This window comes from Trachymyrmex septentrionalis, unplaced genomic scaffold (assembly GCF_001594115.1).
Source record: "Trachymyrmex septentrionalis isolate Tsep2-gDNA-1 unplaced genomic scaffold, Tsep1.0 scaffold14, whole genome shotgun sequence".
Classification (NCBI taxonomy): Eukaryota; Metazoa; Arthropoda; class Insecta; order Hymenoptera; family Formicidae; genus Trachymyrmex; species Trachymyrmex septentrionalis.
Window position 1 is genome coordinate 609,774 of NW_017304543.1, and position 17,699 is coordinate 627,472.

General features: G+C 35.1%; 1 protein-coding gene across 3 annotated transcripts in view; it reads left to right on the forward strand.

The window, feature by feature from the left end:
- The window catches only part of LOC108745579, a 126,426-nt gene extending 108,733 nt beyond the window's left edge, over window positions 1–17,693 (forward strand). For all 3 annotated transcript variants that reach the window (XM_018481802.1, XM_018481803.1, XM_018481804.1), the window contains exons 5-12: window positions 7,377–7,547; window positions 9,964–10,099; window positions 11,643–11,863; window positions 13,233–13,552; window positions 14,226–15,752; window positions 16,331–16,490; window positions 16,570–16,738; window positions 17,286–17,693. In XM_018481802.1, coding sequence (XP_018337304.1) covers window positions 7,377–7,547; window positions 9,964–10,099; window positions 11,643–11,863; window positions 13,233–13,552; window positions 14,226–15,752; window positions 16,331–16,490; window positions 16,570–16,738; window positions 17,286–17,472 — 2,891 coding nt within the window. In that variant the 3' untranslated portion in view covers window positions 17,473–17,693. The remainder of the gene's footprint in view (window positions 1–7,376; window positions 7,548–9,963; window positions 10,100–11,642; window positions 11,864–13,232; window positions 13,553–14,225; window positions 15,753–16,330; window positions 16,491–16,569; window positions 16,739–17,285) is intronic.
- The last annotated feature ends 6 nt before the right edge of the window (window positions 17,694–17,699 follow it).

The window sequence follows — 17,699 nt, forward strand, 5'->3', positions numbered from 1 at the left end:
ATCTCTCACTATACCGTATCTCTCGTAACGCTACGATATATTTTACAGTCAATTACAATCAGTGATTCGTAACTTTGAAACAAGCGCAACTTCCTGCATGAATCGCCCTATTATATAATTGTTTATTATTAGCTATTATATTTATAATTAATAACAAAATTATAAAAATATATTTTTAAACATCTTTATTCTTTGTAACCAATATTCTCGTTTTAGATATTTTAACGATTTATTTCAAGAAATTGAAATTGTTCTACTTTTAAAATATCATACCGTCTCATCATCTCTCATTTACGATCATTCTATTAGTTAATAAAGTGAAATTAAATTTATTATTACATGAAATTGATATATATGAGATAAAAAATAGTCGGATATAAATCTGTAAACACTGAAATTTGTAACTACTTTAAAGAAACTTTAAAAGAATCTTATTTTTATATACAGGAGAAATAACTGTAATCGACTATTTAATTATATCTTTAGTTATTCTAATTTTTTTTAATTTATATTAATTGAGAGAATATGATTTTTTTTTATAACATTGAGTAACAAGATTGATAAAATTGCAGTTGCAATGTACTCTTATATTTAAGAACAGTAATTTATTTGAATAAAAAGAAGTTGCTGTATTATAAATATATATGTAAATTAACACGGTGCACGTATCATACATATTATTCATAAGGAGATACGGAAAGATGGCTCTTAATATAACTTTTCTAGTTGCAACGATCATTAACAATTTCCCGAACAAAATTTACGCGAGCGTAGCTTAAAGTTTCGCCGCGTACAAGTTACGGAACTTTCCGAGTTAGTTTCTTCGATGTTGAATGTCCTCGTACTTAATACACACACAACGTTCTTTCGCATTTCAAGTCTTCAATTATTGAGCGCAGCGTCTCAGCGGCGTTATCAGTGCCGCGGGCTTTCCCTCTAATCCACCGGATAGTTTTACTGCTCGATTTTTTAAACTTGGCTATGGGATAAAGAGCTAAAGAATTAAATCCATTTTATCCACCTTGCGATCTCCACTCCACTCGTTCGGTCGCAAAAGGCAAGAAGTAATTGCGAAATTTTTGTACTTCGCGGTCACTATTTGGACGTATCGAATATTAATTTATTTAGCTCTCGTTCCAATTATGCGAAGATACTTAAAAGTATCTTCATTTTTTATTTATAATTAAATACAGCTCATTTCAATTACGATTTGCTTTTCATAAATTTCATATTTTATATACTTATAATTTCCTGATATTCACCTTTCATATTATTATTTTGCGTTTTAGTTTTAATATTATTCACGTAATTTTTGCAATAACCCACTAATAACTCTATCATTAATGCTTCGTGCAAAAATATAGGGCATTACGCGCATTACACGCGATAATATTGCATAATCGGTTAAAGACCGGACAATCTGATATTTGCATATCGTTGATCTATAGTTGGGGCATGGCGGTCGTACATTTTTCTCGTTTGAGAGAGAGAGAGAGAGAGAGAGAGAGAGAGAGAGAGAGAGATTTACATGACAATTAACTATACATATACATTTCACTCCATTAGTAATAACCTTCCGTTCTTGCTATTAATAATAGGTATAATTTATAAAATGATATCTCTTTTGGACATCCATACGATAACTTTATCACTTGATCCTTTTATCGCACGCTAGTTAATTCTTATCATCCAGCTCTTTTTCACGTACAGAAAAAAAAACATCCTTTTGTAGCAACGTCGATTCTCTATAATGTGCTATCCGAATGATACCATTCATCCGAATCTGAATTGCAGTAGTTCAACTTCGCCGCGAACTTCGTTACTTGATTTGCGTTACCGCAACGCGATCTAGGCTATCGACCCTTCGCGACGCATCGCCAGTCCATTCCATCACCCTTATCGGCCGCTCTCGCCCTGTATCGGATGACAGCGGTTAAGGGCCGAATATTCGCGAATTATCGATCGCATGCCGAGGTCGCGCGCTACCTCCGCCATTGTCATCGTCATCGATGATCCCACCGTGGATTTCCGGTCCAATCCGGGAATCCACCGCGCGATTCCTTCACACGTAACGTCGTTCCTTCAAGTTTCGGGGAACGCGTCTACATCATCACTGCCGTTGAGTATCGAGTAAGGGGGAGTTGGACCCCCTCCCGATATTTCTCTATTCCGAGTCCAACGACACCGCCGTTGCGCCAGCAGCTACGTGTTCCTCAGGTCCTTGACTTCTCTAGGCTACGAGCGTACGAGCGCCGTTCGAGACTTTTGCCGCGTGCCGATACGTGTGGATAAAACGAGCGGTAGTAGTACGGGCCGCAGATCGGAGCGACTTTGCGGCAGCAATGCGCCATCGGATTGCTATCACGGTATATATTTTCGTTCTTATTTACATTCTCTCTACGCCGGAGACGCCGAGTCAGAAGTCTGGCTATCGTATCATATAATTCGTTCCCCCGATATCACCGATATCACCGATTTCATAGCATATTTAGCATGGGACATTGGGATTATTTTCTTTTAAAATGCGAATTATTTGCTCCGCACATTATTTAACAACTAATTATTTATTTAAGCTTTTGCAAATTCAGTAATTGCGTTTTAATTTAACTACCTAGAAGTGCAAGTGGATTGAAAATGGCGAATTGGCCAGATATCGGGCTGAGTGCGCTTCTATATATCGTGCGATTAATTTGTGTAGCCAGACCCAGCTCGATTGCACTTGCATACGGTGATGCTGAACGTCGATTTTGTTAACAAGCTGTACTACAGCTGCGCTACGTCACGATGACTCGCGAATTTATGATTATTTAATGCAGCCACGAGCAAAATGCGCCATCGCTTGCGATAATTTCATTTAGCCGTTAATGACCTGGATAATGTTGAACGATAGTAAATAAATTTTGACACGTTGGACATCTGCAATTAATGCATAAACAAAAATACGTTGTTAGCACTATCGAAATTATTTCTGCAATTGACACACAAACGAGAATATTTTATTAGTGCTACCGAATTATTAGAGCGCGCAGATCCAAAAAAAAAACAATTATCTTTTGACAAAACGAAAAGTTTAAGTTTAAAGAAGCTGTACTGTTTCTTATGGCGTAGAATTAATATTGTACACGGTTTATTTCAAGAATCATACAGAAATATTTAACGAAGGTTTTTACAAATACTTCCGGCGTACTGGAATTAGAAAATTGTAATTTGAAGTAAAGTGATACCAAGTCTTTTGCGGTAAAGATCCGATTTCCGAGATCAATTTTCGAGAGATTCGCAAAGCGATTCCGACGTGGATCAAAAATACACGCTCGCGTGTATCTGCGCGACGTATCTCCGCGCTCCCGAACCAGTCTCGGCGACCTTAATACGCGTAGACGACGTCCTCGCGGTATCCTTGAATTGTTCCGATACGGCTAAGAAAGAATCTCTCTCTCTCTCTCTCTCTCTCTCTCTCTCTCTTTCCCTCCTTTCTCCCTCCTTCCAGCAATGCTCGCACCGGACTCTGTCTTTTTCTCGTTATTCTCATTGTCGAAGTCGGGCCGCGATGCACAAGTCGGTCGCGTCTCGCCCGCGATCCTCATCCTTGGCCCAGCTTTATCTTTGACTTCGACCTTCTCGCCATCAACGCGTCACACCCGCGAAATTACGTGGAATTAATTGGCTTAACGCTTAAACCCGAATAAATGCTGGAGTACGTTCTTGCCACCGCCAACGCGCGATACGGGGAAAATTAGTAAACCTGTTGTTTGCCATTTCTGTGCGCCATGATTTCACGGGAAACTTGGCTGCTTGCGTTGCAACTTGAAGTACTTAGCGAGCGTGGCAACATGGAGAAACCGAAGGTCGGATTGAATTAAATTTAACGGGGGCGATTGTGTAAATGAAACTGCTCTAACGAATAACCCTCGGGGGGGAAGATTTATCTTTCTTTAACTTATATTATTTTTGGAACAAGGGAATTTTATTGATGAATTCCATTTGTCCGTCACATTTATTGACGAAGTTGAGTTTGAAACAAGGCATATTTTAATTTGATAAAAATCGAGAGGCTGCATATCAAATAATGGACAATCTAAAATATCCTACAGTTTATTGGATTATTAAAGTAATTATTTTTTTTTTTCGTGTATTGTAATATTCAACATGTATTTCAAATAATATTAAATGTGATTATCTAACTGATTTAAATCGAATTATTGTTAAATATGACTTTTGCCAGTTCGTATAATCTGAAATAATTTTGGTTGTTTGGATGTTTATTACGGATATTATGGAAGCGAAAAATATTACTCGATTCAATGCTCATAATGAATGTGTATCGCACTTCGGAGATATATATTTATATTAGTAGGATGATAATTTTTTCATTCTATGTGGCAAAATTGCTATTTGCAATGATTACCGAAGAATCATATTAAATGGTTAATGAATTCGACAGCAGCGGTTCGGTACTTGCCACGTATCGGTGTGCGCAAGCAGTAAGCACACCAATCGATTGTCGTATGACGTCATTCACAGAGACCGGCATTCGTCTTCAACTTTGGCCTTTTAACGCCCTGATATTCGATTCATGGCTTGTCTACACGTGTCGGCCAAATAATTGTGTTTTTACGAAGTCAATTAAATTGTGAAGTGTTGAATAAAATAAATTGCGCGGCAGCCCGATTTCGTTTTTCAGCTGCATCGTATAATACACAATATATAACAGTTAAATGTTTTACGATCAATGGTAGATTTATCTCTGAAAGGTTGTTCAAACATTTGTAACAAAATTTATATCACTTTGCAACTTTGGTTATTTACATTATTAATTACTTAATCTACATTACATTATTAATTATTTATTTATTAAAGGTTCATGAATATATTTCTCTTATAATTATTTAAATATGTATTATGTTATTACTTGTATAAATATTTTTGTAATTAATCAGTCAATGATCACAGAAGTAGCAAAATAATTAGCCGAATTCATAAAATTCTCTTAAATGTTGTGTATCAACATTTATTTCTTTAAATTTACTTTTGATTTTATAAATACAATTTTAATTCCGCTACACTGTTTACAGCTCATTAATAAATTTTACTTTAGACTTTAACAATATTTTTCTTTATCTTAGACCTTGCACGCGCTAATATCCGGTAAAGATTCACGAGAAAATCGGCGTTTTCTCGATTTATGCATTTGCGAACCTTGGTTTTCTACTTAAGCGGAAGGTATGATATTTAACGATATCTGACTGATAAAATTACGCAAGAAAATCGAATATGGACATAATCGACGATCACGTTGCGTATACATGTAACGCGTAAATTGGCGTTAAACGCAGCATTAAACAGGCATACTGTAATCAGAATTGTAAATTTATCGTTATTATAAACCGAAATTATAATTAGAGTTGTATATATAATGTCGGCTTATAATAGATATACAACTCTAAAATTGTAAAGAATGCTTTTCAATTTGACAACAAAAATATCTATTACAAGCTGAAATGTATCTTTAAATTTTTCATCTACAATTTAATCGCTTGTTTACCAGTTGTGCTATGTCTATATCTTGTTGTCATATTAGAATAGACGCAAAGCTAATACATATGCTTCTAACGGTAATCAATAATCGCAATAATCACAATAATAATAGTAATCGCGCTATCGGAATGTAGATACAAGCTTTATCATCAAATAATGGATAATCTAACAGTTTACGTCATAGAAATATAGGATATTGTAATATAGAAAATTAGAGAATTTACGAGCTGGCCCACTCGTCATGTTTATGATAAATTTTTGATTGGAAATGAATGAATTGTAGTAGATTCTGATCGCATCAGTCAGAATTCCGATTGAACATCTGGTTATCTCGATTAGAATTATAATAGATTTAACTATATAATTCTGATTTGTTTATTTTTGTAGAATTCGAATTAAAGCAATCAGACTTTTTTTTCCGGTTATCAATCCAAAAGATTAAAAAGACAGGCAAGAATGAATCGTGAAGAACAATTCTTTACGCAATAATATAACAAACATCAGTCGAGTTTATAATTAAACGCAATAATTAAACAAGACTACGTCAACTGTCGAGAAACAACTCGCACATGCTTTGTCCATCACGAGATCCCATCCGCTCGACGCGGCTCCAATCAGATCGCCACGAACGCGCTCGGATGCTGCGCCCATCTCTCCTCGGCGTGCGTGAGTACGAGCGAGGCGCGTTTAACCTACATAAAGTGGAATCGTGATTGGATGAAGTAAATGGCGAACGATCTCTTAGGATAATCGATCGATATGCAAGCACGGTATACTCTTCTCGCGCGAAGAAAGTTGATTTCGGTCGTTTATTTATTTGCAAAAAAAATAGAGCCAGACTATTGCAACGTGTGTGGTGCTCTAACTCGCGCTTTAGTGCTTTAGTGATTTACACGCATGATCCTTTGGCTTTGCGCACGCATGTTAGGTAGTCTCGCGCTGCAAGTTTGAAAATTTTTTTTATTAAGGGACTCCGAATTGATACGGCGCGAATGTTGAAAAATACATAACGCAAAGCTGAGGGATAAATCTGAACGAATGGGAGGATTAGAGAGACTCATCGTGGCTTACTCGCGCTCCCACGATTATGAACTATTGAAGTATAACGCTTTGGTATTATCCTATCAACGGTGTGATTCATGCTACTTTCCTATTAGCACTATAACACCCTTAACGTATCTAAAACTCTAAAAATCGCGTAGCGTAATTTTTGCAAATCTAAAATCACGGAAATTACATCGGCGTGCGTATAAAATCGTACTGATTGATAACGTATATACGTAGAGATTAAACAAAGATTGGAAAAGTATATATAACAATATGAAAATAAGGCTAAATATTGAAAATCATAAGATTCTACAATATATATTAAATATTTTGAAAATTAATAGCTTATTTTAAATTGGATTTACTGACATATGAGCATAATAAAACTTGTATTGAAATATAAATATACGAATCATGTGTAAACATATGTTCTTTAAAATATTTCACTGAAAAAAATTACTGAATTTTATTAAATATTTGTTTAAATAGTATTAACGAAATATTTCCTTACGGTAAATAAACATTTATTTTTAAAATGAAAAATTATATTTAAATAGATGTACGTTTACATTTAACAAATATTTCGTTAATACTATATTCAAACCAAATTTAATAAAATTTAGTAAATTTTTTTTCAGTGTTCGTATTATAAAAACTGTAAAATATTCACTGTCCAAAAATATCTCTTATAACGGAACGGCAAGATCGTACAGCGGGTTTACAAGGCAATATTGAAAATTAGAAGTGGAAGACGATCAGTTAGGAAAGTGCAAACGCTGCTCTTTTATTCACAGGGTATTATCAGCCGGCTGGTCCACTGATACAGCACCCACCACCACCACCACCAACCTTACCACCCATTAAGGGCCCACCTCCAGAACCGACACCCACGCCTCCTCAAAACTCAGAGGGTTCGGACGACCTGGTCGCCACTTCCACAACTTCGGGAGGCACAAGCAGTACGGGTATGTTACTAATAATAATTAATACGTAGTAATATACTATAATTAAAGAAACGTTGCAAAAAGAGAATCATCACATTATTTTCTTTTAGAAAAAATTATTTAATATCGAGATTTTTTACATATTTTTGTATTAACAATTTGATATTTTTTTAATTTTTTACAATTTATTAATATGTAAAAATTTCCTTAACTTTCTTACACAAAAAGCATCCATTTGTAGTTAAAAAATACTGTTAGGAGCTTAAAGAAAAAGTGGATGTCTCTCTTTCTTGCATTTTTCGATATTATAAAATTGAAAAAAATTAGAAATTTAGAATAAAATTTACAGTATCTTTCTACAAATTTTATGATTGCAACAATAATAACTTAAATAACTTGATAATGATATATTGAAGTGATAAAATAGATTAGATATTTTTGAGTTGAGATTAGATATTTTTTTAATTCTCTTAGAACTTTTATTTCTCGTAGAAATCTTTCTTCTTCGATACTAACAAATATATCAATGATATGTTTAAATAAATTTTGAGAGAAAAAATTTAAAATTATAAGATAATTGTATAATTGGACGTGTAATTAATGTATATCTTATAAGACCATTTCTGCATGTCATTTATCAGACAGTTTTACTATCTCGATTCATCAGATAGATTTGCCGCTTAGGTAAATGTCGTCATACGTCTAGGGCAATATATCGTATAGATCTATACGGATCTGGCATTTACATTAATGATCTTATCGTGCAATGCTTAACATGGTTATCTGTACTGGAAATGCATTAATGAGTAGTCATGCAGGTGCATATTAAGATTAAATATAAGTGGTGCATGAAGGAAAACGTCGAAAAAAAAATCGTAGCTTTCGACCTTTCATTTCTTCGTTTTCTTTTATTTCGCGTCACTATAATTTTTTTTTTCGCGTTCTATATTCCGTCAGCAATTTTTAGATTCTTTTCTTGTGAATTTCCGCGAAACGAATCGCGTTACCAAAATTTATGAAAATTCGCTGACAGTGAAAACGGGATCCCTTGTGTGACGCAGATCTTAATGGAAATTCTTTCTTCTACGTGTCAGAAATGGATTATGAATATGTTATATAAAAGCGGCACGCCGCATTATCATGGAAAAAAGTGATGTGCATTAGCCGTTTTTAAGTAGGAACAAAAACGTCACGTCGGTTTGAGATTAAACCACGAGAGCGTGTATTCTCCTGCGTTTTTATGCGTGCAAATGGTATGTCGCACTACGATATTAACGTATTATAAGCGACTCTAAATCATGCGATACATTGACGTGAGCGCAGGGCTAATAGCGCGAGCACTCACGGGCTTAATTGGATGCAGATATCAGCCTCTTCGATAATATAGCGCTCACTACCTTCAAGCGCTATATCAAGATCTCAAGTATATAGTATACTTGCCGGTACAAAGATTTGTCCTTCGGTACTGATAGTTCGGTACTATCACCGTCAGATATGTGTAAACTTGAGAGTGAGCTTTCTTTAAATAGAATTGTACTTTTGCAATTATATTATACATATAACTAAATTATATTGAAATAAATTTTATCATAGAACTTTAATCACATGCCTTATTACTTCATTAGATACCTAAACAGCTATTTGCCTGACATCATCTTAATTATTTATTCTTTCTTTTGGAGATTAATCTTTTGTGGCATTTATAAATATAATATTTTCTTTTAACAAGTAACGCGGGCAAATTATTCAGCGATATCCCTTAAGAGGATTTTAAACTAAAGACCAAACTCCAATAGGATTGCTGGTTGAATTCAATGGTATATACATACATGCGTATACGATTTACATGATATTAACACTATTACGAACTATTACATCAATACTGTATATATATATAATTATAATATAAATTTTTATAGAGAATCGTTTTATTTTCGTATCGAACTATAAATACTTTATTTGAAAATCTTGAAGCTTTCTCTTCGTATAATCTACTAGTTTGCCTTTAATTTCGTAAGTCTAAATTGTAGAGCTTTTAAATGTATCAAGCAAATCTTGACAGTTCTATATACACGTCATATTCAACTAAGAAATGATCAACTAAGAAAACATCTCAATTTCAAACATTTTGTTTCTGGCATAAATTCCACGCTACAGATTAGTATTAATGCGCATATTTTAATTCTAGAAAAGGATTTTTTAATCTGTAAAAGTAATATATGCGATCCTTTACGAAAATTATATTATATTTAATTATTGCGTTTAATTTATCATTTAGTTCCAAATAGTCGGCTTTAGAATTCCCTTAATGTTTTGTGAAGTAGAGCATTGTAACTGTTAAACGAATATTTGAAGTTTTATTTGTCGTTTTATGAAATTGATCATCGTACATTCAATGGGGATACGCATAGGATGAATGAACGGTCATTTGTTTCAGGTGGAGGCTTTTATAGGACATATTGTCCGCAGTACTACGGCACGCCGCAGTATCCGGATCTGTGTTATCCGCCGACGTATCCTCATCCTCACCCTCATCCGCCGCATTTCTACAAATACCCGCCCACTTACAGAAGGTACAAGATTTATTCGCGTTCGACGCTTTGCATGATGACGCGAATAAGGAGGTTGAGAGATACCACTTTGAAGAATGGCATATGCGCCATTCCGTTGTTGTAGTAACATTATCGAGAATCTGTTTTCGTTGAGTATATATGACATGTATTAACCCTAAAGATAATTATTACATAATGCTGGTAACACATTGTTGCGTTAGAGCGTTATATTAGCTTTTTAGAAACCAAGCTAATCTCTATTTTTTTAATTTTTTAGAGCATATATGATTAACTTATTATTTTATCAGGTCTTTTTATTTCATGAAGTTGATCAGTTTGGTTTCTGAAAGGCTCGTATATGAAAAGTGATAGTTATTTTATTAAAACGTTATCGGGCGCCGTCATGTTTTTTTTCCGTGATGATAACTCACTTCTTTGAATAGGTGTTTGTAGAATTGATAAATGTTCATAACGCTATTTATAAATATTGAATTGCACAGTATGTACAATAAATCAAACGCGATTGTTGTTGTATTAAACATTAACGATCGTAATCATTTTGTACGAAAATTGTTTTCGCTTATCTTTATAATCATAATCATGCGCGATTTTAAACTAGCTTTGACAAAAGAGGTAAAGATAGTAGGAAAGTAGCACATAGAAATTTTAGTTTTAGCGTATTTTTAATCTCTGTTATGAAATAAATTGGTTACATGTACGATATTGACAAAACCATTCCATAGTATTGCAGGCTGCATTATCCAAATTGTTTGAGAACGTGTATAAAATAGCATGTAAATTTAGTACTTTTGTTTCACTTGCACACGATATTTGCACATTGTTATTTTGTTAAATATTGTTATAATATTCGTCAGTTTTAGTAACAAACATCTGCAAACGTTTTAGTAATAAACAGAATATCTTGTCGCATTGTAATACATTTAGGTCACAGATGGTGCTAACTTTCCGAAACCGTCGTTATCTCGTTTTTAATGGAGAAGTGAAAGCTGCAACTAGACCGTAGTAAAGTTGGTTTTTGCTGCAAAAGTCGCGGAAATTAAATAGTAAATTTTAACATGCACAGTAACTTTTTAATTATTTGTTATTGGCTTATAAAGATATTTTAATATTATGTGTTCTTGAAACTAAATCACAAATTTTTAAAATAAAATGTATGTATTGGAATTCAATTATAGATAATTTGATCAAATTAATTTGTAAAAAAAATCCGTACAGCTGTATCTCTTCCAATCGAATCTGATATTATTAGTGCTGATATTTTCGTCACGGAAATGTTTGTTCCAAATCGATTGAAGAATTATGTATCGATCAAGAGAATTATGCGGACGACCTGAATATTTCTTTCGACTATAGATTTAGAATTCTTGCAGCGATCGACTCAAGTTTGTTAAATCCGTATATGTCTTGGTGCATGTCAAGGTCTCCCTTTTCTGGTAACTTTCATCTCGTTATCTGCAGATAATAAGAACCAATATGAGCAGATCGGATATTCATATTTGCTTGGATTGTCAATGCATTTCATAAAGGAGGGTATACTTTTCAGGCAATACTATGGCTATCAAGAGTCCGGTGGGGGTGGTGGACCGCCGCCAGGCAGCGGTGCTGCTGGAGGTGGCCCTGGAGTCGTTGATTACCAGCCACCTCCGCCACCGCCAGGCGAATATCCGCTACCCTATTACGGGGGATATCCTCCGCCCCCCCATCCGCCGCCGCCACCTCCGAATCCAGCATATCTGCATTCTCAGGGAAGACCTTTCGTAGACCGTAAGTATTATCATTTACTAAAAGAGAACTACGTGACGTTCCGCAAGGACAGAAATTCTATCTCGTTTTCTTCCCGTCTCTCCTGTTCCTCTTCCTACTTTTACTTAGATTTTTTGAAATTTATTCAATTAGAAAATCACACCGACAAATTTGATACGATATTAATTGATATGTATTTTTTCGACACAAATTTTCAAACTTCTGAGTTTAATAAAATTTATATATATATACGTATTTTTTTATATTAACAAATTGACATACTCTCTTTTAAAATCAATTTTTAGAACAAAGTGGACAGAAATGTATCCGTATTTTTTAATTGTTGTTTGAGATACATAATATTATTGTTCTTTGAAATACAACTTTATTGCAATTCTAATATAAATTATTATTTATTAAAAATTGTCGCTCGTATCTTTTGAAAAATATATTTTTTCGCATAATAAGATAATATTACATTTAATTGATGATCAAATTATTTATCGGCTAGAAAATTTTTAGAATTATAATTAATTTATTCTAATTTAGAAGTTTAGAAGTTTTTTTATTCACAATCAAGACTGTGAATAAAAAATTCTTAATTTTTTAAATAGCTGAAAGAGATGATCATTTTGATTATTATAAGTTATTCTATATATTAATTAATTACTGTATCACGTGTAGTGTTATACATAACCAAAAATTAGTTGTCATTTTTTCCTATTGTTTATCATATCAAAGAAAAGAGTAAAAAAAGTCTATAACTTTCGCTAATGAAAATTAATAACATTCGCAGTAAGTCAACCACATTTTATCATCCAAATATTCTTTACATAGCTAAGCATGTCAACATATTTTTTTGCAAATAAAAATCTTCTATTTATCTATTATATTTCATTTCTATATTTATATATAATACATGTATAATATGTACATTTATATTTGTATAAGTCGCCACTGCTCTTACTCATATCGTTAATTTAACTAAAATAATAGAGTTAAGAAAATATATTAGAGATCGAAATTTAGTTTATTATTTACTAAATGCACTTTGAGAGATATAGACACTATTTATTATACTTTGGAACTAATCATAGAAATGGATTGATTTATATTTTGATACTTATGGAAGTTAAAAATAATAAATTATTTAATTCGAGAGATTGGGTCACTCATTTTTTTTTTTCTGACTTCTACAATATAAATGCTGAAGTTATCCTACAGACGCGAACGAGTTCTACTTTGAGAAATAATATTAATTCAAACTAATACGAGCTGTATTCAAATTGAGTTAAATCTTGTGCATTTAATCGTAAAGCATCGCGAGCTTCCTTATCCGGATACTCCGATAGAAACGATACGGCATTCACCGATCCCGTTTGTGCCGCAGCCTTTCAGGGTTGTCCATGCCCGATGCAATCGTGTCCAAAAAACGTGGATACTGGGGCCCTTATTGGTAATGGTAAGGGAGCGCCAGTGGTATCGGGGCCCGGTCTGTCATTGCCACCCAGTGCTATGGTAGGTCCGCCCTCGCCGGCGAGGGGGCTAGCCGGGCTAGCTCCCCCTCCCGGTGCCAATGCCTGGGATACGGATCGCGTCCAAATCAACACTCATCGCAACCTAAATCAGAACCAACCCCCCTCGGTCCCGCCGTCACACAATCTAGTCGGTGGGCATAGTCGCCTTCAAAACCAAGACTGTAGGAGTAAGGTATGTGTTTCATCGCTCTTACACTTATTATCAACATTTTGATGATCATCTCCGATTACTTTGATTTCCGACCGATCCTGAGGCAAAACGTGCAGATAAAAAAAAAGACACGTGCATTTATTATAAATATAATTGCATTTGATGACAATATTTAGCGAAATATGCGCTATGCAAATATTTTTGCTCTAACGATTAAAAATTTTTATATTGATTATTTTGTGATAATATACTACATTGGAAATGAAATATCTGCAAATACAATTCCAATTAAGCAAGACTGAAATATTATTTTATTTATTCCTGAAACTATTTTTTTAATACGATAAATAATTTTTCATTTTCTTGATAATGACACTTGGCAACAAAAAAAATATTATTCCGAAAATAGTACTCTAATATGGGTGTATAAATATTTAGATTTCATATTTTGTATACAATTCTATTAGTCTGAATAACTTGTTTGAATTCAATAAATTTATCGGATATTTCGATTATATGAAGAGAAAATCAAACATTTTATTTTCATCTCGATATTATATTGTAACTAAAAATAATAAAAATAACGATTAAATCAAAAGGCCACAAGAGCCCGTTTTTTCAAAAGCTCACAGATTTGTTGCGCGATTGTGTAACCGGTGTAACCCGACGAATTTCCTTTCTGCCATCCCCGCAGGACGAGCAAAATTGTACAGAGGATACATTGAGGAAATGCGGTTGTCAGAACGCGTGTACGTCCACTTGCGAGGTCAAGATGGAAACGCTATCGCCCACTGAGAAACTGTCCGTGACAGCGAGCTGTCCCAGCAGCAAGTATCACAATTTCAAGTTGGAGAACAACAATGTCAAATGCGAATCCTGCAGTATGGAGATTGACGGGTTGCCGTGCGTCGCCAATTGCAACGTCGTCAAGTGCGAGTCGGATTACAAGTGCGATATCATGAAGTGCGAGCAGTGCATGAAGGAGGGACAGATAGCGATATTGGAGATGGACAAGGATTCTGGTATCGTGCTGGACGACAAGCTCGACGGCGATCCTGACGTGAAGGAGGAACTGGACGTAGTGGTGATCGACAGCGATGAGAACTGGAAAAAGCCTGATTACGAGCCGACCGTACAAGAGACCGTTGACGATAAGGAGGAGGAGGAGGAGGAAGAGGATGAGGGCGAAATGGAGGAAGAAGTCATGCAGGGATCGATTGTGACCAAGGTCGAAGCTGAAACTGAGGAACAGCCCAAGTGCCAAAAGGTGACGAAGAGGAAGCTTTCGCTGGATAGCTTATCGGATAGTAGAAAGAAGAGGAAACTTAGTAAAAGGGCTTTATCGGTGGGCTCGTCCCAAGATGCGAATAACGAGGAATTGACCAATGTCATTGCGATCGAGCCACTACCGAATAAAGCCGATAGCGTAAGAACGGAAACGACTACCTCGAAGAAGAAGCAAACGAAGAAGGACGTAGGACCCCGAGGCCAAAAGCGCAAAGCGGAGACGCCGAGTGCGAATGAGAGCGCGACTAAAAAGGTAAAGAGCGGCAAGCAGAGCATCGTGAATTGCTTAAAACGAACCGCCAGTGATATTTCAATAATGGAGACTATCAATGATGTGATACAGCAGAGTCTACAGATGACGCAGAGGAAAGATCGCAAAAGCAAAAACTGTGAACGCGTCGAAAAGAAGAAGAAGAACGTCAAAGAGGAATCATTGCCGACGACGAAGAAGCCCGCGAAGAAAATCGATCAGGTGAAGGAGCACACTATTGAAAAAGTGTCAAAGGCTGTTTCGAAGAATGGTCAAGCCAAAAGTAAAACGGACGCGAAGCCTCCGAAACTGAAGGCTTCTCAAGATGCTAAGGTCAAGGTTTGTAAAAGCAAAATTGGCAAAATCATGGAGACGAAGGCGCAGGATATAAAGTCTAGGTCGCAGGATTCAAAAGCGCGGGACAGTTCGAAGAAGCGTGATATCTTGTCCAAGACCAAAGCGAGTGATGTGAGTGAAGATCCGAAAAAGTCAGCTGTAATTAAGAAGAAGCGGAAGACAGCAGTAAAGAAGGTGGCAAACGCCAAGAAGTCGGGCTGTAAAGTGGAGAATTCCTCGCTTGGAAATGAGAGTCTGACGTTAACGAGAAAAACGTTCCTGAAACCGAAGTGGAACAATGGATGGAGCTGGGAGGGAGAGCCCTTTGAAGCCAAAGTTTATCTAACGGTAAGAATAATTAAACCTTGATACTTCTGGTCTGAAGATTTTATTCAAACCTTGATACTAATTGAGGAACCAGATTCCTATTATCACAACATAACAGTAATTAGACAAGAGAAAATTTTGTTGTTACTGTAAAACAAAATAAACCTAGATTTTTTTGTTTTTTTATTGTGACTTGCCATTATATATATTTCGATAAATTTAGAACAATATAATTGATTTAAAATTTAAACTTCTATATATAGCTTTATGTAAATAATATGGTAAAGAAAAATTCAAGCTGTCGATATAATTGTCTTTTTAAAAAAGATATGCAAATTTTGCGTAATTTGCTGAATAATGTTATTTGATTAAATTAATATAAGGATTAAATGTACGCGCCGTTCACTTCAAGATAAATTCAAAATAATTTTGATTCGCGTCTGAGTTTGCTACAATCATAAATGGATCTGCATGTTTTACATGGAACTTTATATAATAATTACTTGCCATATGATATATTAGCCATTATTTGTTAGTAAGTTTAGACAATGATCCGCTGTGGATAGAATCTGATAGAATTTTGAAATGTATTGTCTTAGAATGAAGAAACAGCTATACGGCGATGTTACGCGAGTATGAATCACGAGAGCGGTGACGTATTGCGGCCTCGGGACTGCGTATTGCTGAGAAGTGGTACGCGAAAGGGTGATTTGCCGTATGTTGCGAAGATTGCGGCGCTGTGGGAGAATCCGGACGACGGTAGATATCCTCGATTGTGAGAAATGCAGAAACTCTCCTTTAGATTTAATGAATTAACATCATGATATTCTGCTTTTAGGCGAAATGATGTTCTCGTTGCTGTGGTACTACAGACCTGAGCACACAGAACAGGGACGGACGCCACACGATAGCGAAGACGAGGTATTTGCTTCGCGTCATCGGGACGCAAACAGTGTCGCTTGCATAGAAGACAAATGTTATATCCTAACGTTTAACGAATACTGTCGGTAAGTAACTTTCTCTACTGTGATATAATGCAATTTAATTTAATATATATTATTTATCATTCCCTGAGACTACAAGTCATAACGTACATTGATATTAATGACAACCTCATAGTTTTTCATTAAAATATTTTAACTCCTTTCAACCCCTTCATTAATCTCTTATAAACAAATATATTGGATGAAGTTCAGGATTAATTTTATTAATCAGCCACTCCATACATAGAGTGGTTACATTTATTCTAAATTTGGTTTACTATTGTTTCACGAATATAGATTTTTTAAAAAAAACCTTTGAACATTTCGTGTGGATTATTAATTTCTTTATGTAAACTTAACGACAAATTATATTTATAATTGATCGTTAATTTATGTAAAAGCTTTTTTTGAGCTTTATAATGTACATTTTTTAAATTTCTCTAGTAATAAACTAATATAGAAGCATGGAAACTTTTATTGAAGTTAATATTGAAAAACATAAATTTTTTTTTTCTTTTAACCAAGCAGGATCGGATTATCTACATTGCTGCATATCGTTTTTATGTTATAGGTATCGTAAAAACTTACGGAGAATCGAAGAGGGCTTAGAAAATCCTGGCTTGATAGTTCCGCCAGGGGACCAAGTGTATCCAAGAGAGAATCGACAGCCTCCTATACCAGTACCATCAGACATGGTGCTTTTCTGCCGACGTGTTTACGACTATCGCGGGAAGAAACTCGTGAAGAACCCTGGATGACTCGAATTCTTGTAAGATGCAAACCGAGGAAGCTTGGGTCACACATTGAAACTGGCCGCAGGTCTCCTTTCAAGCATAATTACGCTGTTGATCGATTTATCTTGATTTCGAGGGGTGACGAGATCCAATTGTTTTTGTAACGAATTATCAATACCATGAATACACATATCCACACACACACACACACACACACACACACACACACACACACACACACACACACACAC